Source organism: Chiloscyllium plagiosum, unplaced genomic scaffold (assembly GCF_037043375.1).
Source record: "Chiloscyllium plagiosum isolate Xiang-an unplaced genomic scaffold, Cpla_swu_hap1 HiC_scaffold_5, whole genome shotgun sequence".
In the NCBI taxonomy this organism is placed as follows: domain Eukaryota; kingdom Metazoa; phylum Chordata; class Chondrichthyes; order Orectolobiformes; family Hemiscylliidae; genus Chiloscyllium; species Chiloscyllium plagiosum.
Window position 1 is genome coordinate 107,269,489 of NW_028270143.1, and position 24,917 is coordinate 107,294,405.

At 40.8% G+C, this 24,917-nt stretch overlaps 1 protein-coding gene across 6 annotated transcripts in view; it reads right to left on the reverse strand.

Moving 5' to 3' along the window:
• The window catches only part of dync2i1 (dynein 2 intermediate chain 1), a 106,787-nt gene that overhangs the window by 21,151 nt on the left and 60,719 nt on the right, over positions 1-24,917 (reverse strand). For all 6 annotated transcript variants that reach the window (XM_043690684.2, XM_043690685.2, XM_043690683.2 and 3 more), the window contains 7 exons: positions 18,089-18,180; positions 17,633-17,762; positions 16,693-16,865; positions 12,963-13,125; positions 8,671-8,784; positions 7,228-7,289; positions 629-680 (listed from right to left, as the gene is read on the reverse strand). In XM_043690684.2, coding sequence (XP_043546619.1) covers positions 629-680; positions 7,228-7,289; positions 8,671-8,784; positions 12,963-13,125; positions 16,693-16,865; positions 17,633-17,762; positions 18,089-18,180 — 786 coding nt within the window. The remainder of the gene's footprint in view (positions 1-628; positions 681-7,227; positions 7,290-8,670; positions 8,785-12,962; positions 13,126-16,692; positions 16,866-17,632; positions 17,763-18,088; positions 18,181-24,917) is intronic.

Below are 24,917 nucleotides of genomic sequence, written 5' to 3' on the forward strand. Positions count from 1 at the left end.
TTAATCTGTTTCTGTTGTTTCCATTTCAGAGGTAAATGTTCAATGCAAATGAAACAAATTCCCTGCTTTTTATTTTAGTACCAAGAGATTAGATTAGATTACTTACAGTGTGAAAACAGGCCCTTCGGCCCAACAAGTACACACCGACCCGCCAAAGCGCAACCCACCCAGACCCATTCCCCTACATTTCCCCCTTCAACTCACACTACGGGCAATTTAGCATGGCCAATTCACCTAACCTGCACATTTTTGGACTGTGGGAGGAAACCGGAGGAAACCCACGCAGACACGAGGAGAATGTGCAAACTTCACAGAGAGAGTCGCCTGAGGCGGGAATTGAACCCGGGTCTCTGGCGCTGTGAGGCAGCAGTGCTAACCACTGTGCCACCATGCCGCCCAAAACTCACTAAGAGCAGATAGAGCTTCGGTTCAATGTCTCATATATAATTCAAATATTCCCTTTCACACTATAACCAAAGTGTAAGTGTAGATTATGTGCTCAAGTCCTGGAATAGGACTTGAACCCATGACATTCTAACTCAGAAGGTGAGAGTTCTGCAATTCTGAAACTTGAAACGGATTTTCTGTTTAACTATTTATCCTGCTGCTCTAAATATTGCATACATACCCAAATCAATTAAAGAGCCAGCTAGATCTGCCTTTTGGAGTTCAACCACCACCTGAAAAAAAATTAGAATTTATATAGCACCTTCCACTGTCTCATCAACAACAAACCTCATTTATAAAGTACTATTAATGTAAAAAAACCTCCAAGGTGCTTCATAACAGTGTTATCAAACACAACTTGACATTGTGCAGCTAAGTAGATTCAGAGGATAGGTAAATAAACACTCAGTGTAAAATAGAAACAAACCAAATCCTGGAGAAACTCAGCAAATCTGGCTGCAATCTGTGAAAATAGAAAAGGTTATCATTTCAGTCTGGTGTGACTCTAAAGATCAGTTCAACAGAAGATTCATACCAGATTTGCAGGAATAAATATTTCTGTCTTGCTGGACCTGCTGAGTTTCTCTAGCATTCTATATTTGTACTTGGTTAAAAAGGTTGGTTTTAAGGAGTGTATTTAAAGAATAAGAGCAGCACTGAGGTAGATAGAGAAGAGGAGAGGAGAGAGAAGGAATTCTACAGCTGATGACCTTCCACACTTAATTCAGTTTAGCACTTCAATAAGCAGGGGTACTCTAAAACAGCCTGTCCCAGTTGTTGCTTCCCTTCCCAACTCTCAAAACTGCTCTTTCGCCCTTACTTGTTTCCTCATGCTCACTGCTCCTTTCCCTAGACCTTGCTCACAGTGAGGGCTCAGGAAAAGGTCAGCAAAAGAGCATGATGATTGGCAACTAAATGTTCCAAGATTTGGATGCTTCAGACAGGAGGGAAGTAAAAGGGGGTTGGAGTTGCATTGCTGTGCTAAAGGAGCACACTGTGGAGATCTTGTGTAGTGAGGTGTTATGGGTGGAGCTGAGAAATAAGAAGGTGCAGTTACATTGTTGGGGCTGTATTACAGGCCTCCCAACAATGAGTGTGAGGTACAAGAACAAATAGGTAAACAGATTATGGAAAGATGTAGAGGCAATAGGGTAGTGGTGATGGGAGATTTTAATTTTCCCAACATTGACTCGGATACACTTAGTGTCAGAGGTCTAGATGGGGTAGAATTTGTAAGAAGCGTCTGGGAGAGTTTTCTAGAGCAGTATGTCAATAGGCCGACAAGGGAAGGGGCCATATTGGACCTGTTACTGGGAACGAGCCAGGACAGGTGGTAGAAGTTGCAGTGGGGATTTCTTTGGGAACAGTGACCACAATTCTGTAAGTTTTAGAATACTCGTAGATAAAGAAGGGAGTGGTCCTAAGGGAAGAGTACTTAACTGGGCCAAGGCCAATTATATCAAAATTAGGCAGGAGCTCGGAAATGTGGATTGGACACAGCTATTTGAAGGGAAGTCCACATTTGGTATATGGGAAGCTTTCAAAAATAGGTTAAAGATAGTGTAGGATAGGCATGTCCCATTGAAGGCAAAGGATAGGAAGGGCAATATTCATGAACCGTGGATGACAGGAGAAATTATACGACTAGCCAAGAGGAAAAGGGAAGCGTACATAAGGTCTAGGCAGCTAAGAACAGAACGGGCCCTGGAGGAATATCGGAAGAGAAGGACAAGTCTTAAACGAGGAATCAAACGGGCTGAAAGGGGTCATGAAATAGCTTTAGCGAGCAGAATTAAGGAGAATCCCAAAGCATTTTATTCTTATATAAGCAAGCGGGTAACTAGAGAAAGGATTGGTCCACTAAAGGAAAACAAAGGAAGGCTGTGTGTCGAACCTGAGAGAATGGGTGAGATTCTGAATGATTACTTTGCATCAGTGTTCACTGAGGAGAGGAACATGATGAATGTTGAGATTAGAGATAGAAATTTGATTAGTCTGGATCACGTTGACATAAGTAGGGAAGATGTGTTGGGTAGGCTAGAGGTTATTAAGGTGGACAAATCCCCAGGACCAGATGGGATCTATCCCAGGTTGCTGAGGGAGCCGAGAGACAAAATAGCTGGGGCCCTGACTGGTATCTTTGTGGCATCCTTAAAAACAGGTGAGGTGCTTGAGGACTGTAGGGTTGCTCATGTTGTCCCCCTGTATAAGAAGGATAGTAGAGATATTCTGAGTAACTACAGAGCAGTGAGTCTGACGTCAGTGGTGGGAAAGTTGCTAAAGAAGGTACTGAGGGATAGGATCTATTTATATTTAGAAAAGAATGGGCTTACCAGTGATAGGCAACATGGTTTTGTGCAGGGGAGATCGTGCCTTACCAACTTAGTAGATTACTTCGAGAAAGTGGCCATGTTGATAGATGAAGGAAGGGCTGTTGATGTCTTATACATGGACTTTAGTAAGGTGTTTGATAAGGTTCCCCATGGTAGACTAATGGAGAAAGTGAAGTCGCATTGTGTGCAGGGTGTTTGAGATAGGTGGACAAAGAACTGGTTGAGCAACAGGAGGCAGAGAGTAGTAGTTGAAGGGAGTTTCTCAAAATGGAGAAAGGTGATCAGTGGTGTTCCACAGGGGTCAGTGTTGGAACCACTGTTGTTTCTAAAATACATAAATGATCTGGAAGAGGGCACTGTTGGTATGATCAGCAAGTTTGCAGATGACATGAAGATTGGTGGAGTAGCAGAAAGCATAAGGGACTGTAGAGAATACAGGAGGATATAGACAGACTGGAGAGTTGGCGGATGGTTTTCAATTCAGACAAATGTGAGGTGATGCATTTAGGCAAGACTAATTGCAGAGCAAATTATACAATGTATGGAAGAGCCTTGGGAAAAGTTGATGGGCAGAGAGATCTGGGAGTGCAGGTCCATTGTACCCTGAAGGTTGCTGCACAGGTGGATAGAGTGATCAAGAAGGCATATAGTATGCTTGCCTTCATTGGACGGGGTATTGAGTATAAGAGCTGGCAAGTCATGTTAAAATTGTACAAGACATTGGTTCGGCCACATTTACAGTACTGTGTACAATGTTGGTCGCCGCATTACCAAAAGGATGTGGACGCTTTGGAGAGGGTGCAGAGAAGGTTTACGAGGATGTTGCCTGGTATGGAAGGTGCTAGCTATAAAGAGAGGTTGAGTTGTTAAGGTTTATTTTCATTAGAAAAAAGGAGATTGACGGGGACCTGATCGAGGTTTACAAAATCATGAAGGGTATAGACAGGGTGGATAGAGACAAGCTTTTTCCCAGGGTGAAGGATTCAATAACGAGAGGTCACACTTTCAAGGTAAGAGGTGGAAAATTTAAGGGGGATATACGTGGCAAGTACTTCACACAGAGGGTGATGGGCGTTTGGAATGCATTGCCAGCAGAGGTGGTAGAGGCAGGCACGGTAGATTCATTTAAGATGCGTCTGGACAGATGCATGAGTAGGTGGGGAGCAGAGGGATACAGATGCTTAGGAATTGACCGACAGATTTAGACAGTACATTTGGATCGGCTCAGGCTTGAAGGGCTGAAGGGCCTGTTCCTGGGCTGTAAATTTTCTTTGCTCTTTGTTCACTGCACTTCACATGCCTTAGGTTGACCCATAATGCCCTTAGAGAGTGAATTCCATGATTTTGAACTAGCAACAGTGAAGGATAGGCCATATATTTCCAGTCAGGATGGTGAGTGACTTGGAAGGGAGCTTCCGGGTGGTAATGTTCCCACGTATCTCCTGCCCTTGTCCTTCGAGATGTAACTGGCTATGGGTTTGGAAGGTGCTGTTTAAGGATTTTTGGTGAAGTTCTGCAGTACATTTGTAAACAATACACATTGCTGCTACTGAGCATCGATGGTGGAGAGAGTGGATGTTTGTGGCTGTAGTGCCAATCAAGTGGATGCTTTGTCCTGAATGATGACCAGCTTCTTGGGTGTTGTTGGAGTTGTATCCATCCAGGGAAGTGGGGAGTATTCCATCACACGCCATATCACAAACATTCATTCCCATCCCCATCCCCCATGCTGTCTCAGAGCTGGGAGACAGCTGTCGGCAGCCCCTCCCTTGTCTCCAATCTGTGCCTAACTTGCCCCGACTGGAGTAAATGAAGGCCTCCTCTGCAAGCCTGGGAGGCCATTGCCCTGGTTTTCCTGGCGGTTTCTCATCTGCTGGTCAAGCAGGTATTCAGATTACTGGTGACTCGAGGCCCTTAAGACGCCTTTAAATTGATCACATTAGTGTCGTAATTGTTGGTATCAAGAGGACTTTATTGCTGAGACACTGAGAAGGGGGAGAGAATCTTTCAAGGGCCAATTCACTCAATTACTTGCCCTCCTGGCCATTTCCGGCAGGGGGAGAATTGTGTCTATGGTTTTGTGAGGAGAGGATGGGGCAACCAAGAAGACTTATTCCTCACATAACCATATTAAACATGAGATTTTACTACTATTCCTGCTTTAACACTGGCTAGTAGAGTTTCTGCAGCCTCAGGAAACCTGGTATCTGGAAGATGAGGAGTGCAGATTGCAAAAGACAAATGCCTTCCCAGTACTGCATGCAAACAAGGAAGCGAAACAAAACTTCAAACTATCCAGCTATCCAGCTCATGCCCTCACAATTGCATAGCCTGCTGCAAATTTTCCAAGTCCAATTCACCTCTCCAGCTACTCTGATGTATCAAAACACCCAGTCCACTATCTTTATAGGAATCCCATCGTCCACTCAAGCCATGCTCTCCCCAACCATGCAATCACAATATTATCCCCAATATTCCATCCATAATCTCCCAAAAGCTGTTTATCTCTCTGCTATAAAAGGGAATGGCTTTTTCCCTCTGCAATACCTGTTCTAAACCTCGCAATTACTCTCCCCCCTTATTGCCTCTCTGCACTATCAAGGCGTAATGCACTTATTGTATTTTGTTTTTTAGCAACATCGTCTATTTGCAACATTAGAATTATATGTTTCCAGTCAGGTTATATTTCAAGAAAAGTTCATCTTCACAATCATTGGCATAAGAGGAATGCGCAGCTTCCAGTTTCTCATCTTGACAAAAACAGCTTTTACTTAGACCACATAATTTTCTTTCCCCAGACCCGTGGCTCATTCCTTTGACTCCAAAGTTTCTGGTACAAACACAAGAATTCAACATCAAATTGTCAGGATAAGGCTCACTGTGTCCTTTACATTCATCTTATCTTATTGAATAACCTTTCTAATTATTAAAGCTATGCTGGACTGTTAACTGTTAACATTTAAAACATTATTAATTAATTGAGTGACCAGCTCAAATAATCATCAAATGATTAATTCCTGGTCTTAAAGCAGAGACTCAGGTACACAAAAAGGTATTTTTATGTTTAACTTTCAGGTTCTTCACAAACGGCAGGGTTTGCATTTATTGTCCATAGTTATTCTCATGCTGCGACTTCTTGAACAGATGTAGTTCTTATGCTCAGAGTCCTCTCATTTAGTGCTAGACAAAGAATCTCTGTATTACTGGATCAAAAAGATGAAAAAAAGAAATACGTCCATGTCAATTTGTTTAAGACTCAGAGGGAAACTGGAGATAACAGTTTACCCATACTGTTGTTACTCTTGATGGTAGAAGTTGTAGGGTTGACAGCAGCTACTGAAAGAACCTTGGTAAGGTTCTACGGTGCATCCTAAAGAGAGTACAGTGTGCCATTAGTGGGTGATACAAAGTCCAAGTACAGGGCAGGACCTGATGGTGTTGAGCTTCTACTTTGATCCCACTCACCAGCTCATTTCCCAGGTACTCCTTAATATCTTTCTTCTTCAAGTTACTACCAAATTCCCTTTTTGTAAATAACACAGCACAGCATTTCTCACTTTAAGGTACCATGCTTCAATTATCATCCAAGCAATTACAAATTGCAAACCTGCACTTCAAAACTATACTTATTCCATCTTGCAAGTAAACTAGATTGTAAACTAAAAACATTTAAAAAAAAGTGAAGGTCACACACAGTGTGATACCATGGTCACATGTTTAAGCACTAGTTAGTCTAAATAATGTGTTTCTCCACCAAAATCAAAGCCTTGGTTCATATAAACACTAGAATAAGCTGACAGCTCATTAAAAAGCCATAAACATTATAAACGATTTATAATGTGACTCATGAAATAGCAAACATCAAAAGAATTGGAAGAGGACAAGCTCTCTCAAAAATATGAAAAACTGGTTCAGGACTTAAACAGAGTATTGCTTATTTACAGTGAGGGAATGTTACTATCCAGTTCCAAGAAATTAGATATTAATTTTAATGCAATATAACAATTTTAAAACTTCTAGCAATTCTGAATTAAATTATAGATAATTGAATGAAACAATTAATTGGATTAACTAAATAATAAAATAAATAATGACCAAAATAACTTGAATTTGAGAATAATATTTGGAGTGTCCTTCCAAAAACTTTAGTTCTATTTATTAAAACATTGTTAGAAATATTCAATAAATAGAGAAAAGTGAGACTTGTATAAATATACAGTTGATTCAAGTGCAGAATTGTAAATTTCCTTTCAATTTCATTTTATAGATATTCTGATGCAAACAGAAGTTAATTATTCAAATGTTAATCCAAAATAAAAATGTACGTTCCAGAGTCACAAACTTTTACTGGCCTGTACTATAAATAGATTAATGTATTTTGTTAATTCACCAATCGAAAATAAAAATTACTTAGACTTTTATGTGGAGTAACATGACTTGTGCTTACCCACAGATTAAGCAAACCACCTTCATCCAGTGTTGCAAGTTGAAATGACAGGCCTGAACTTCCTTATGCGAAAAAAAGAAAACTGTTAAATACCAAAACATAAAAATATAATTGCTAACTATCCCAGTAAATTGTAATTATTTTGATTTCAACCACATAAATATATTACAAAGATAAAATTCAAAACCACATAATTAATCTTTAAGTACAATCACTGATGCCCTGTAGGAAACTTGGCTGCCAATCTGTTCTCAGCGAGTTCCCACAACAGGAAAGTGATAACGATTAGATTTTATTTTTTTGAACTGTTGATTGTAAAATAATTATTGACCAGTGAAGTGATTGTACTGAGGTCAGTCAACTTGACTTCATTGAATAGGAGTGTCCCGATTGGGGCTGTTCATTTGGTCTAATCAGAGAGCCTTGGCTGATCAATAAAAAAGGGAGTGTCAGAGGTATTGCCACTCTGATAGCTGTCTCTGAATGAGGCAGTACTAAAGTCATGAGACAGTACTAAGTCAAGGACTGTTCATGTGCAAGTAAAATGTGACTTGATGACTGGACAGCAGCCTCTGTGGAGTAATTTCAACCAGGGCAAGGGAGATAACTTCACTGCCCCTATTGAAACAGTCTGGGATTTTACACATGTACTCAATAGGGTCTTCCTTAACATTTCATCCAAAAGATTACTCCTCCAACAGTTCGGCAGTGGATGGAGATTTGCACCAGGTGGAACCCTCTGTCTCCTGACTTGAGGATAATATGCTGACAACTGAGCCACAACTGTGGTGTTCAGGTCACACTAATGTGGCAAGTTTAGTCTCAGTCAGGTTATAAAATGTATGTGCCAATCAGCAGGCAAGACCAATTCTGATGGGAGCTATGATAAAGTAATAGCAAAATGATTTGGTCGACTACTTTGTGGTTTTCATCTGCAGTTCAAAGCACGTAACTACAGAATCACAGATTGGCAAAATATGAGCAGGAATACATTTGTCTGCTGTATTGGTCATGAACACTGCAGAATATATTTAAATCTTGAATCAATAAGTAGAAAAGCAGTTAATGAAATTTAGGTGAAGTTTTCATTGCTCTCATTATTGTCATAATTTCCAAATTAGTAGTTGTGTTAACACGGTAGACCTCAAATTAAATTGTCAATTTTAGACTTTATGTGATTTTGTTCAGACTGAAATGACAGGCCCTAAACATTTAATAATGGGCGTGACATAAAACAGGGTTAACAAGAAGTCTCATATTTATCTAAGTAAATAATAGCTAAATATAAATATATAAACAATTTTGTTTCTTTTTACAGCACATCATTGATTATAAAGTATACTCAATGTAAACAAAATACACTAAAAGGATTTTGTGGAAGACAAATTATGATCTTTACTAGAAAAACTGATGGAAGACCCACAATGCTGACTGAAAACTGACCTTTCTGCGATGAAAAGAGTGAAAGTCCAACATCATGATTATCAAAGCAAGCAGATGACACCGGATAAACAGCTTTCACTGCACAGGAATGATTGACAGCTGTGAGAACACCATCTGTAATGAAAATTCATTCAGATAAAACCACATATCCTCACTTTTTTTTGGCATTACTAATACTTAGTAAGTACATTTATACTGATTGCAATGTGGATTCAAATTATGAGGTTAAGGAAGGAGGCACACCATAATAGCAAACATGTCAACTATCAACTTTCAAATCCATTCAAATTGAGAATGCACGCATTACATTGAATCTATAGCACACAAGCAGATCACACAGCCCAAGTGGTTAATCTGTGCTAAACACTGTCCAACCCTCTGGACAATGAAATAACAAAAATCAGGAAGAATTTACCTTTGCAGTACCCAAAATATTTTAGAAGAAGATATTCTCAGGACTAATGAAAAAAAGTAATGAAATGAGAACAAATTGTCTCTCGACATTGATGATGAGTTATATTGCTGACATGCTATCAATCTGTGTTTCAATTAAATTCACACAACAATTAAAAACGTCGGTGGTAGCTTACTATCTCAATAATCCAAAACAACAGTGATTATGACATATGGGACCATCTTTAATTCAGTATGGCAGTCACTCCAACTGGTCACTGCTAATCCTTACAACTATAGAGGAGATTCTTCTCAGTTCTTGCTTAGAATCTCTAGATTCTTTTCGGAATTTTTGTGAAATCATGAAGGAAGCAACAGCTAAATGCTTTTTATCGGCAATAGTTCCACTTCAGAGTCAGCCATACAATAATTGTGGTACACTACTTAGGTGAATCTTGCTCAGCAAATAGAGATCATTGAACTCAAACAGTAAAGGCAGTAGCTGTGCAGATTCATTGCTGTGTCAGACAGCAGTGCAGATTTCTTTTTCTATTTGAGTCACTGCCCATGAGTTCTCTGTCCTTTTTAAAGTGCCGCTGTTTTGATCTTTTCTTCCTCAAACATCCAAAACAGTGTAACAGCTTATATAACAGTAATTATTGCTCACGGAATACAGTGAAAACTAACCATTTGGATACAGAACTGGCTCAAAGGTAGGAGGCAGAGGGTGGTGGTGGAGGGTTATTTTTCAGACTGGAGGCATGTGACCAATGGTGTGCCACAAGGGTCAGTGCTGGGTCCACTGTTTTTTGTCATGTACATAAATGATTTGGATGTGAACATGGGAGGTATAGTTAGTAAGTTTGCAGATGACACCAAAATTGGAAGTGTAGTGGACAGCAAAGAAGGTTAACTCAGAGTACAATGGGATCTTGATCAGATGGGCCAATGGGCTGAGAAGTGGCAGATATAATTCAGTTTAAATAAATGTGAAGTGCTGCATTTTGGAAAGGCAAATCAGGGCAGGACTTATACTTTTAGTGGAAAGGTCCTAGAGAGTGTTGCTGAACAAAGAATTCCTGGAGTGCGGGTTCACAGTTCCTTGAAAGTGGAGTCGCAGACAGATAGGATACAGAAGAAAGAGTTTGGTATGTTTTCCTTTATTGGTCAGTGCGTTGAGTATAGGAGTTGGGAGGTCATGTTGCAGCTTTGTTCGGGCATTGGTTAGGCCACTTTAGGAATATTCTGTGCAATTCTAGTCTCCCTCCTCCAGGGAGAATGTTGTGAAACTTGAAAGGGTTCAGAAAAGGTTTACAAGCACGTTGCCAGGGTTGGAGGATTTGAGTTACAGGGAGAGGCTGAATAAGGTGGGGCAGTTTTCCCTGGAGCGTCAGAGGTTGAAGGGTGACCTTATAACATCATGAGGGGCATGAATAGGGTAAATAGGCAAGATTCTTTTCCCTGGGGTGGGGGGAGTCCAGGACTAGAGGGGACAGGTTTAGAGTGAGAGGAGAAAAATTTGAAAGGAACCTGAGGAGCAACATTTTCATGCAGAGAGTGGTGTGTATATGGAATGAGCTACCAGAGGAATTTGTGGAGGCTGGTACAATTGCAACATTTAAAAAGCATCTGGATGGGTACATCAATAGGTTTAGGATTTGTAGGGATATGGGCCAAATGCTGGTAAATGGGACTAGATTAATTTAGAATATCTGGTCGGCATGGATGAATTGGACCAAAGGGTCTGCTTCCGTGCTGTACATCTCTAGGACTCAATGACTCAAAAACATAGCTTCTTTTTTTTATTTACGCATGAGATAGCTGGCCAGTATTATTGCTCTTTCTAGTTGCCATTGAGAAGGTGGCAACAAGCTTCCTTTTTCAATCACTGCAGTCTTAGGTTGACCCACGATGCCTTTATGGAGTGAAATCCACAATTTTGACCTAGCAACAGTAAAGGATAGGCCATATATTTCCAGTCAGAATGGTGAATGACTTGAAAGGGAGCTTGCAGGTGGTGGTGGCCTCTTGTATCTGCTGCCCTTGTCCTTCAAGATACAACTGGTTGTGGGTTTTGAAGTTGCCATCGAAGGATCTTTGGTGAAGTTCTGCAGTACATTTGTAGATAATATACACTGCTGCGACTGAACATCGATGGTGGATGGAGTGGACATTTGTCGTGGTGTCACTCAAGTGGACTGCTTTGTCCTGGATAGTGTCCAGCTTCTCAAGTGTTGTTGGAGCTGCACTTATCCAGGCAAGTGGGAAGTATTCCATCACACACCTGACTTGTGCCCTAGATGCACAGGCACTGTGTTCCAGATGTGATTTGATTGGTCCACTGTTAGGCTTTAAGCAAAACACACTTTATTCTTAGACTACAGTTAAAATACAAACAAAAAAATTTCCAAAACTTTATCTCCACTGAAATACTTAACAAAAGAATATATTGTTTAAATACTATTCACCTACTATTCCAAGAAAGAAGCATCCCATAAACACATCCATGGCAAAAGCAAATTCAGCAAAACATCTATCTCCAGTCCAGTAGAAGGTAACACCAAAATAAACATTACTACAAGGGAAGAACTCGAAGTTAGAGCAGAAAGAGCTATACCTAGTAGTTTCAAACCCCAACTGTAACTGAAAGCAAAATTAAAACAGTCGGTCTGTGTGAACCGGACTCCACCCACCCATGCCTCTTTTGCCTAAATCAGAAACATTTAGGGAACTCAAAGTGGTTTACCCACTGTTTTTGAAGCAAACATTCTGTCCCAGGGTGATAACACTACTCTGCAAAAGAAATAGCACAGAACAAATCCCTTTAAAGGCACATATCATCACACCATAAATAGGGAGACCAATAACATACTCTTGCTTCACAAACTGACAATTTAAAGTAGATTGTAGATAGGTGTAGTTCCTCTTGGCCCTCTCAAATAGACCAGACAGAATATTGTGCCTGGACTTCAGACTTGCTTTATAATTTTGTCCTTGGAAATCACTCCACAATGACAGTGAAAGCGTGAGTGCACCATAAAAAAAAAAATTGTTTTGCTACCCATCTCCTGTTCTCATTCCCAAAAACAACAGATGGCCAGTAGTGAGAAGGATAGGCAACCCACTGTCAGTAATCCCAAATACTACTCAAAGAAGAACAAAAAATAATGACCCAAGATTGATTGCTTTTAAATATACTCATAGACATTTTCGTGCATGCAGAAAATACGCAATTAGGTTTTCAACATTTGTGTAAAGATTTGTAGCCCAGGTGCCACTTGGCGTGGTTGTGGGTAACAACCCACCAGGACAAAAGACCCTGTACCCATCATGTGCAAGACAAACAGAATTTACAGGATTCCATGCAAAGACTTCATGAAACACTATATCGAGCAAACAGGTAGACAACTAGACAACTAGAAATCCACTCAACAAATACCAACTGCCACTAAACACCACAACCAGCTGTCCCGAGTAGTCAAACACACAGATGACAAGGATCACAAATTCGACAGGGAGGGAAACACAACAATCATAGGACAAGCCAGACATAGGACAGCCACAGAACTTCTGGAAGCATGGCACTCAGCCATGGATTCGATCAACAAGCACATTGACCTAAACCCAATATATCGGCCACTACAACAAACAACCGGAACTGGCAACCAGAGGTAGCAGAAACGGAACCAAAGAAATTCCCAAAGAGACAGTACAGCAGCACTTAACAGGAGGCTCCAAAGCACTGAAGATGTCACCCAGATAGGGGACGAAATGTCTGCAAATGAACTTCCCAACTCAGCGACCATGCCCACAATCACAGCAATTAGGTTTGTTCGACCTTAGATATCCTTTACAAATCAATATTGGTTCTCTTGCATGCTTTTGCATCTTTGACTTACCAGTTGAGAATGTTGGAGTTCTGAGAATCCACTCTTGGCCCCCAATCTGAAGAGCGTAGTGCATAGTGGAATGTTCACGAAGATCCCAAGCTATGACTGAACCATCTACCGTTCCAGCAAACACAGATACCACATTACTTGGGCCAAAGCAACAGCATTGTACCTGCAGTAGAAGTCACACTACATCAGCATTTACTTCAATATTAAGCTTTTAATATGACTGGATAGGTAACTAGCTTGAAATCTGAAAAACAGAGTGAACAACCTTAATTGGGGGCAATAACTAACAGAACTCAATAGCAATTTATTGAGTCTGCTGCCCCTCTCAATACAGAACAACTTAGTAGCATAGATGTTTGCAATGTTCGAACATGTACTGACCATATCAAGTTACTTGTGCATATGAACAAGATAGAGAGAAGCATGTCACAAGTACCTTAAACCTGTGAACATAACTGCGTAAAATATAAGCACAGAAATAAGCCACATAGACCTGTGATGACGTTCAATATTGTTTACTTTCTATTCCAACTTCACTTTTCTGACATTTCTCCACATTCCATGATTGCATTAGTATCCTAAAAATCTGCATATATTCAGAACTGAGATCAATAATGTCTAATCACTCACAAACGTCTGGGATAGCAGATTCCAAACAGTTACAATGTTGAGTGATGCCATTAGACATCAATGGAGCCCGAAAGGAAATGCCTCTTCTTCAAAAACCATGCCTCCTAATTCAACCAGCAATTCATGATAACCACCACTGATTGGCCAAAACCTTAATTGGACACAAGTCATATAAATAAACTGGCTAAATGAGCAAGGCAAAGGCTGCATATGGAAAATAACTTCACTTCCATTTCTCTAAGGTCTTTCCACCATCTGATTGTCAAAACTTAGGAGCTCAGAACAATAAAAGGCAACTTGAATGAAACATTTACCCGAGTAATATTAATAGGTCGCATGGGGAAAGGATCTTTCCTCTTTTGTGAGAATCTAGAATTAAGGATCATTGTTAAATAATTAGGTGGAGAGAATGAGAATTTTTCTCACAGTCATGAATTTTGGAACTCAGCCTCCATTGTCTCGAGAAACAGTCTTTTTGATATTTTTTAAAGGTATGTAGATTCTTGAGAAATGGGGAGGGAGTGTTGAAAGGTTATAGAGGGTAGGCAGACAAGTAAATCAGACAAGTCAAGATGTTATTGAACGTGGAGCAGGGTTAAAGATCTTTATACTTGTTTTAAACTTGTATGTTTACATGTTTCTAATGCATCAATTCCTATTTGCCTCGACAAATGCATCTCCAACAGCACTCAAAACCTCTTCTGGAATATTGTGCCCAGTTCTGGTCGCCCAATTATATGAAGGATATTACCAAGCTGGATGGGGTTCAGAAGAGATTTCTGAATGTTGCCAGGTGTGGAAAGTTTGAGTTATAAAGAAAGGCTGGATAGAAAGGGATTTTTTTCACTCGAAAGTTGAAAGATGACCTGATAGAAGTTTATAAAATAATGAGAGGTATAGATAGAGTTGATAGTAGTTGGTTTTTCCCTAAGAAAATGGAATTTAAAGACTTGGGGACACCTTTTTAAGGTGAGACAAGAGAGATTTAAAAAAGACATAAGAGGCAAACTTTTTACACAGAGGGTGGTTTGAGTGTAGAATGAACTTCCTGAGGAAGAGGTGAATGCGGAAACAATTACAACATTTAAAAGACATTTGAATGGATACCTAAACAGAAAAGATACAGAGGGATATGGGCCAGGAACAGGCAGGTGGTACTAGTTTAGTTCGGAATTATGTTTGGCGTGGACTGGTTGGACCAAAGGGTCTGTTTCTATGCTGTATGACACTATGACTCTATGATGGTTATGGCATCCTATTCAATATGTTAAGGATTCAATTCCTCCACCGCCATTGTGCCACTACTGAAGACTCTATCATCTGCAAGTTGCAGCGCAGCAACTTGCTTCAATTACACCTTCTAAACCTGCGAGCTCTCCTACTCAGCATAAACAAAGCAGCAGGGTAAGGGAACACCACTACCTGTAAACTTCCCTTCAGTTACACATCATCCTGTGCTTTCATTGTTGCCAGTCAAAATTCTGGAATTTCCTCCCTAACAGAATGGTGGACATTCCAAAAATACACAATATTCAACAGTTCAAGAAGATAGCATACCAATACCTTCTGAAGGACAAATAAATGCTAATCTTTCCAGCTAAACCCACTTGCGATGAACAAACAAGATAATTTTGGACACTAAAAGCAAAAGCAGGGGTAAGAGCTTTACAAGCTCTTAGTGACGCTACAAGAGTTATTGAACAAGGAAGCAATGAAGGGAGGCAATAGCATAGTGCTACTATCACTGGGCTGGTAATCTAGAAACACAGGCAATGTTCTGGGGACTCGCATTTGAATCCCACCACAGCAGATGGTGAAACGAAATCAATAGAATCTGCAATTAAAATTCTAATTATGACTGTGAAAACATTTTTGATTATCCAATTAGTTTAATAATGACCTTTAAGAATACAGCACTATTATTAATATTCAATGGTACATCTGACCATGATGGTATCGATAGGAGTGACCAAGACACAGCCCTTGTGGAGACGAAGTCCCATATTCACATTAAGAATACCTTCCATCATAAGTGTGGCACTATGATTGTGCTAAATAATAAAAACCTTTTAACAGATCCAGCAACTCAAGCTTGGCATTTAGGAGGTAGGATGGATAGTCAGCATGGTAGAACTATTTCCAAACAATATGAAAACTCAACCTGATGTGTCACTCAATCTATCATTATCATCAAACCAGGGGATCAGTCCTGGGTCAATGAAGAGTAAAGGAGGCTATTCCAGGAACAACAATAACCATGATTACATAATTTAAAAGGTCCCACAGGAAATTTGGGCAACAATCTTCACCACCAATGCAAATTTATAAAACCTACTCTTGTTAAATTAGAAGTAGCTATATGTCACAGAGCCCAGCTCTTTAGAATTGTCCAATCTCATTTCATATATGTTCCTTAGAAATAGCATTTTGTATTTATTTTCTTGCTAGAAATCGCTGGAATTGAACTGGTAGGTACATCCCAAGGACGTTACATGATTGTAGCTTGCTGCTTAGGCTTTTATAGAGATCTATTTTGCTTTTATGAACAGTCTCTGCCCTTAAAAGTAAAATATTGTAAGATTCCATCACTGCACTCAGGTTTATACCCATTGTGATTTACATAGGCACAGACACTAGAACACCACTACTCCATTACTTACTGGTTCCTGTGTGTAAATGATATCAAGAGGATACACTTTTTCCATCAAGGTTTATCAAATGCATGGTGGCACAGTAGTTAGCACTGCTGCCTTCCAGTGCCAGGGACCCAGGTTCAATTACAGCCTTGAGCGCCTGCCTGTGTGGAGTTTGCATGCTCTCCCTATGTCTGCATGGGTTTCTTCCCACAGTCCAAAGATGTGCAGACTGGGTGGATTGGCATGTTAAATTGTCACATAGTGTCCTGGGATGTGCAGGCTAGGAGAATTAACCACAGTAAATGTTGGGTTAAGGGGATAGGATGGGATGCTCTTCGGAGGTTAGTGCAGACTCAATGGGATAACTGGTCTTTATCTGCACTGTAAGGATTCTACAAATTATTGATAATTGCATCCATTATATTATCTGAATAAACAAGACTTGTTTAAAACTTTCCACAGACCTCAGACTCACAGACAAGGATTTTCTGAGGTGCTGATGGTTCCCAGATATTCCAAACGCAAATCATGTAATTGCTAGCAAGTTGGACAACCCCAGGCTCTTTAGGAAGACTGTGGACTGAAAGCAGAGTTTGCCTCTGGACTTGTGAAAAATGTAGACATAATATCTCACGACCTACAAAAGAAAACACAAAAAACACATTTGCCATTTGGAGTACCACTGAAGTACAAACATAAACCTAGCTTTTGGTGATTATTTGTAGAATTCTGAGTAAGTAAATTGCATAGTAATGTATTTATCAACATAACTTAAGACAATATATGTACTACAATACGTCATTAAAATAAAAGTTGATGACATAGCTCCACCAAGTGGTAAGGTTTGAGTTGGCAAATCCTCAGCTTACCAGTGCAAACTCTGGGAAGATAGTGTTGCTGGACAAGCTGATTAAAATGATGTACAAAATGTTTAGCAGATGACTGAAATGAAAAATGCTATCAGTCACATGGAAATTTCAATTAGAGCCAGTCTGGCTGACACTAGGTTTGAGCCAAGAAATAAATACATTTCAAAGCGATAACTTTGTCCTGCAAGCCTGAATCACAACAGAACTACTGTATATAGAACCTATAAAGTAAGGTACTTCACAGGCACTTTATAAAACAAAAAGATCCACAACCACAAAGGGGATATTAAGTAAGATGACCAAAATTTTGGTTAAAAAGGTATCTGTTAAGGAGTGTCTGAAAAGGAGAAAAGATAGGTCAAGAGGTAGAAGGAGGGAATTCCAAAGCTTGGGTTTTCAACAGAAGGCATAGACACCAATTAAAAATTACTTGCTTTGCAATTTCATTAAACAAATGATGTATGTGGAAAAAAGAATACAAATTTCAAATAAATGTTTACTTTCTTCTCTTAAACATGCTCAGACTGTTTATTACCATGTAAAAATGGCAAGTTGACATTCAGTTGAGCACATCCATCACTGACAGACAAACTGGCTGCTTTTGACGGTACATTCTGACTGGCGTGGTCTTCTGCCTCATCTTCTTCAAGTAACACGGAGATTACCTGTCAGTATATTACAGTGATACTGTTAGCAAACCAGGAAGATAACACACAATACTACCATGCACTTTTTGACATTGAAAACAATCAGCATTGAATAACTGCATTAGGTATTATCAAAATGCATTTGTTTAAAGCTTAAGAAGGACAATATTGCTATATTGAACAGTTATTCTTCCTATTCTGTTCAACACTTTAAATTAAACCTATCAATGCAAGGCATTTTAATTTAAATGATCAGATAAAATTAAATTAGATGTGAGAATCTTGCCAGAAATATTGTAAGATAACATGTTAGGTCATAATGCTACACATGTTGAATACAACACCTGACAAGCAGATTTCAGGAAGTTGGTCAGTCTCTGAGAGTCAACATTTTTGGCCATTGAATCCAAGGACAAGGCATCATTAACATTAGCACCTGTTCAAGGAAGGAACATTAAACATTAAAACCATTAGCTTAACATTCATACAATTTCAATCCTTGTGTTTGTTCACAAAAATTAATACAATCAAGACTGATCAAAACAAATGATTGAAGAAAATAAGTCATACATCCACCATACATCCAATAGAAGTCCTTTGGAGGAAAGCATAGAGGCACACAATTAAAAATAAATAGATGCACATTTTTTCCTATTAAATAACGTTAACAAAATAGGAAGAAATTACATTTAGGGCCTTTTACAAGCTAGGGGCAGCCCAAAGCATTTTACAGCCAGTAAGTACTTAAAATGCAGTCATTTGGAAAATACAGTAGAGACTTGCACATAGAAAGGAGAGGCAATGGCCTCGTGGTATTATCGCTCAACTATTAATCTAGAAAACTAGAATACTGTTCTGGGGACCTGGATTCGAATTCCACCACAACATATGGTGTTGAATATGAATTCAATTTTAAAAATCTGGAATTAAAATTCAACTGATGACCATAAAATCACTGTCAACTGTTGGAACAACCCATCTGGTTCACTAATGTCTTTCAGAGAAGAAATCTTCCATCCTTACCTGATCTGGCCTACATGTGACTCCAGACCACAGCAATGTGGTTGACCCTCAACTGCCCTCTGAAACGGCCTAGCAAACTATTCAGTTGTATCAATCGTTAGAAAGTCACAACAAAGAAATTAAACTTGATGGACCACCTGACATCGACCTTGGAACCGGAAAAGACAACAGCAAAAATACAAACAGCACTATCAACCTTACCAACAACTGGGGTCTCATGCCAAAATCAGAAGAGCTGTCTCACAGACTAGTCAAGCAACAACCTGACACAGTCATTCTTACGGAATCATAGCTTACAGATATAAATCCAGACACCACCATTACCATCCTTGGATATGTCCTGTCCCACTGGCAGGTCAGACCCAGCAGAGGTGGTGGCACAGTAGTATACACAGGGGGTGGAGTTGCCCTGGGAGTCCTTGACATCAACTCCAAATCCCATGAAGTCCCATGGCTTCAGGTTAAACATAGGCAAGGAAACCTCGTACTGGTTACCACACACTGTCCTCTTTTGGCTGATGAATCAGTACTCCTCCATGTTGAACAACACCTGGACGAAGCACTGAGGGTGGCAAGGGCACAAAATATACTCGAGGTGGGGGATTTCAATGTCCACCACTAAGAATGGCTCGGCAGTAGCATTATTGATTGAGCTGGTCGGGACCTAAAAGATATAACTGCTAGACTGAGTCTGTGGCAGGTGGTGAAGGAACCAACAAGAGGAAAAAATATACTCGACTTCATCCTTACTAATCTGCCAGCTGCAGAAGCATCTATCCATGATAGCATAAGTAAAAGTGGCCACTATACTGTCCTTGTGGAAATTAAGTTCCGCCTTCACATTGAGAATAACCATAATCATACTGTGTGGCACTATCATTGTGCTAAATGGGAAAGACTTCTAGCAGCTCAAGACTGGGCATCCATGAGGTGCTTTGGGCCATTAACAGCAGCAGAACTGCACTCCAGCACAATCTGCAACATCATAGCCTGGTATAGCCCCCACTCAACCATTACCATCAAGTCAGGGGATCAACGCTGGTTCAATGAAGAGTGCAGGAGGACATGCTAGGAGCAGCATCAGGCATTCCTAAAAATGAGGTATCAGCCTGTTGAAGCAACCAAACAGGACTATTTGAGTGCCAAATGACATAAACAGCAAATGATAGACAGAGTTAAGCGATCCCACAACCAATGGCTCAGATATAAGCTCTGTAGACTTCCACTTTCAATCGTGAATGGTAGTGGATAATTAAACAACTCACTGGAAGAGGAGGCTACACAAACAGCCCCATCCTCAATGATGGAGGAGTCCAGTACATCAGTGCAAACGATAAGTCTGATACATTCGCAACAATCTTCAGTTGGAAGTGTCGAGGGGATGATCCATCTTGGGCTACTCCAGTAGTCCATAGCATCTCGGACACCAGTCTCCAGCCAATTTGACTAACTCCACGTGATATCAAGAAATGCTGGAAACACTTGATACTGCAATGGCAATGGCCCTGATAACATTCTGGTACTAAAGATGTGTACTCCATAACGTGCCGCTCCCCTAGTCAAACTCTTCCAGTACAGTTAGAACACTGGCATCTACCCAACAATGTGGAAAATTGCCCAGACGTGTCCTGTACACAAAAAGCAGGACAAATCTAACCCAGCCAATTACCATCTAGTCTACTCTCCGCATTCAGTAAAATGATGGAAGGGATCATCAACAGTGCTATCAAGCAGCACCTGCTCAGCAACAACCTGCTCAGCGACACCCAGTTTGGGTTTCGCCAGGGTCACTCAGCTCTTGATCACATTACAGTCTTAGCTCAAACATGGACAAAAGCGCTGAATTCCAGAGGTGAGGGGAGAGTGACAGCCCTTGACAACAAGGCTGATTTGACAGAGTATGGCATTAAGAAGCCCTGGCAAAACTGGATTCAATGAGTATCGGGGGCAAACACTCTACTGGTTAGAGTCATGCCTGGCACAAAGGAAGGTGGTTGTGCTTGTGAAGGTCAGTCATCTCAGTTCTAGGGCATCTCTGCAGGAGTCCCTCAGTATAGTGTCTTAGGCCCAACAATTTTCAGCTGTTTCATCAATGTCCTTCCTTCTGTCACAAAGTCAGAAGTTGGCATTTTCACCAATGATTGCACAGCGTTCAGCACCATTCATGACTCACCAGATACTGAAGCAGTCTATGCTCAAATGCAACAAGATCTGGTCAATATCCAGGCTTGAGTCAGCAAGTGACAAGTAACATTCAGGCCACACAAATGCCAAGCTATGACCATCACCAAGAAGAGATACTCTAACCACCGCCCTTGACATTCAACAGTATTACCATCACTGAATCCTTCGATGTCAACATCCTTGCAGTTACCATTGACCAGAAACTCAACTGGACTCGCCACATAAATACAGCAGCTACAAGAGCAGGTCAGACACTAGGGATACGGCGATGAGTAACACACCTCCTGACACCTCAAAGTCTATCCAACATCTGCTAGGCACAAGTCAAGAGTGTGATGGAACACTCCCCACTTGTCTGGATGAGTGCAGCTCCAACAACACTCAGAAGCTTGCCACCATCCAGAACAAAGCAACCCACTTGATTGGCACATCTGCAAACATTCAATTCCTCCACCAACAGCGCTCAGGAGCAGCAGTGTCTACGACCTACAAGATGCACTGCAGAACCTTCCAAACCATGACCACTTCCACCTAGGGAGGACAATGGCAGTAGGTACTTGGGAACACCACCACCTGCAAGTTCCCCTCCAAGCCCCTCACCACCCTGACTTGGAAACATACTGCTGTTCCTTCACAGACATCCGGTCAAAATCCTGGAAATCCCTCCCTACCAGCATTGTGGGTCAATCCAGAGATTCAAGAAGGAAGCTCATCACCATCTTCTCAAGAGCAAATAGGGTTAGGCTATCAATGTTGGCCAGCCAGCAACACCCAAGTCCCACAAATGAATATAAAAAGTCTAAGTTATAGACCAGGCCAGACCCCCTCAAAATATTTCAAGAAAGTAGCCCAGATCCTAACTTTGTGAGTTATTTTAAGTCGGTGTAATGTGGATATTCCAGGAGTGATGCAGCTGGCTCAGCCACTTAGTTTTAAACAAAACAAAATTTATTTGCAAGATTACCAAATGAAAGATGAACAATAAAGAGAATATAGAATAACTTAATCTATCCGAAAACCCAACAGATTGTCCCAACTTAATGATGCTGTTCCAAATTCCTGCAACAATCCCCATAAACGCCCCATGGCAGAAAAGGTAAAATCCAACATCTTTGTCATACAGGAGAGGGTCAGAGAATGAGATGGCAGAGAGATTCAGCATGGAACACCTTCTTCCTTGTAGCTGTTTCTTTGACGAGCAGCCTCAAAACTGACTGATTACTTTCTCTGAACAACGAGACTGCTAAAACAAAACAAAACTAGAGATAAGCTGATCTGGGAGAACTGGCCACCTTCCTTTCATTGCACAAGTGTTGTTTTTTTTTAAATTTAAAAGCTTCCTGAAGTAGATCAGCCCAGACATTTCCAAACCTGTATTTTTATGACCTCCTAAAAAATAACCAAGGCCAACATAACCCAGTTAAAGGAGCAGCATCATCACACTACAAACAGCAATGTCCAAATGTCTGCTTCTCTGTTCTTCAAAATTATGCCATGGAAGCTTTCTTCATGCACCAGAGAGAGCACTAATTTTAAAATATCCCCCACAAAATGGCACATGCTAAAAAAAGCCCACCTCATTAAGAAATGCAAAGACATGTCAGTCTATCGTTATCCCTTAAGGCCTGAATCTTCACTCCCAAGTCAGTATTGGAGAATTGGAACATTACATGACTCAGGAAAAAAAAACTACAGAAGTTGGAATTTTCATTCCAGATGGGGTCAGGCTTCAGAGATGCCACGGAAAGAATTCAGATACTGCAAAGTATGAAGGCCTACTGGCAAAAGACTAGCCTATGCTATGAGTCTCGATTCTAACTGCAAAGAAAATAAAACAAAAACACTCCAGCTCTCACCTTTCACATCCCTCACTGCCTCATATACTCCATATGCCCAACCATGCCAATTAATGGTCTCCACCCACCTCTCATGACCTTGCCAACCAAGCTCACAGTCTCACGTACGTGCTAACTTGTCCCCCTCCATCCACTCCAATGGCTCAAATATCTTCCATGCAAACCTTAATCCCTCAACTCAATAGCTACACTCTCTTATAGCTACCTGCCAATCCATGATCCACACCCATAACAATTTTCTGGATATAGATTTGCTTGCTGAGCTGGAAGGTTAGTCTTAAGATGTTTCGTCACCATTCTAGATAACACCTTTAGTGAACCTCCGAATGAAGCACTGGTGGTGTAGCCCACTTTCTATTTATGCATTTAGGTTGGTGATGTCATTTCCTGGGGTGGCATAATTTCCCAATATTGAACTACAGAAGCAATCAACCCAACATCCACAAACAAAGCTGCATTAGAACATTATTTCAATGAGCCACCATTGATGATTACTATAATGTCAATGCTCATCTCATCTCACTGCACCTGTGGAATTCTTTTGCCCATGTGTGAACCAAGACTGTAATGAGGTCGGGGGGGGGTGAGCAGCCCTGGCGGAACCCAAACTGGTTACTAAGCAGGTTATTGTGAACAGCTGCTGCTTGATAGCACTGTTGATGACACCTTCCATCATTTTACTCATGATCGAGAGTAGACAGGGAGGTCAGGATTTGGCCAGGTTTGATTCGGCCTGCTTTTTGCGTACAGGACATGCCTGGGCAATTTTACACATTGCTGAATAGATGTCAGTTTTGTAACTACTGGAAGAGCTTGGAGCACAAGTCTTCAGTATTACTCTGGTTTGCTGTCAGGGCATTGAATTTGCAATATCCAGTGCAACTGTTTCTTGATATCAAGTGGAGAGAATCTAATTGCTGTGATTGCAGAGAGTGCTTTGGCCTTATCTTTTGCACTGATTTTTAGGTTTTTCCATAATTGAGGAAAGTGATATCTTCAGAGCCTCCTCCTCCAGACAGCTGTTTAATTGTCCACCTCCATTTACAACTGCATGTGGCAGGACTTTCGAGTCAGTCTATCACTTTCTGCTTATGCTATCTGGCATGTACGTTGCCCTGTTTGGTAGCTGTCCTTGGTTAACCTCATTTTTAGGTATGCCTGGTGCTGTTCCTGGCATGCTTTCTGCACTTTCCATTGAAGCAAGGTTGATCTCCTGGCTTGATGGTAATGGATGAGTGGAGGATATGCCTGGCCATGAGTTTGTAGGTTGTGTTGGGAGTACAATTCTGCTGGTGATGGCCAACAATGCCTCATGGATGCCCAAACTTGAGTTGCTAAATGTGTTCAAAGTTTGTTCAATTTAGCATGCTGATAGTGTCACACAACACAATGGAATGCATTCTCAATGTGAAGGTGGCACTTCAAACAAACAAAATCACATCCCACATTTCTCACTCTTGGCTGGAGGTTCTACTGCAGGATCTGAGTGACTGAAGTGAAGAGATTTTCTCCTGAGCACAGGAAGAAGGCAGCACCCTCTCCAGACAAGCAGACAGATATGGCACAGGTTAAGAATGTCAGCAGCATAAATGCGTTTTCTCAGAACCAGAGAGCACTCTTCAAAACAAACCTTGCAGCTACACTCGTTCCTCTTTCTTCAGGTACCTCACCTTCTGATATGAACAACCAATATTCACACCCACCCTCATACCATTGTCCACTCATCTCTAATCAGAATCACGTAATTGTTATGGTACAGGAGGCCATTCAGTCTGTCATGTCTGTATCAGCTTGGAGTCATTTTCCACAAATGCAGTCTTTCCCTTATCTCCTGTGGGAAAAGAATTGCCACCCTATCTACCTATAGCATGCCCACACAGAACATAGGAAATCAAACCTGTCCAAACCATACCAGAAACACCCAAAATGCCTCAGCATTGGCCAAACAGGCTGACAGGAGAATCCAGACGTGACCACAGTCACAGACACTAACAATAAGCTTCCTGGGCCTAGTCTACACAACTGTCCCAAAGCCCCGAGGGCAGTTTCATAACCCAGCAATACCAAAGCCACACAAAGGACAGATCAGACAGAGAGGCACCAGAAAATC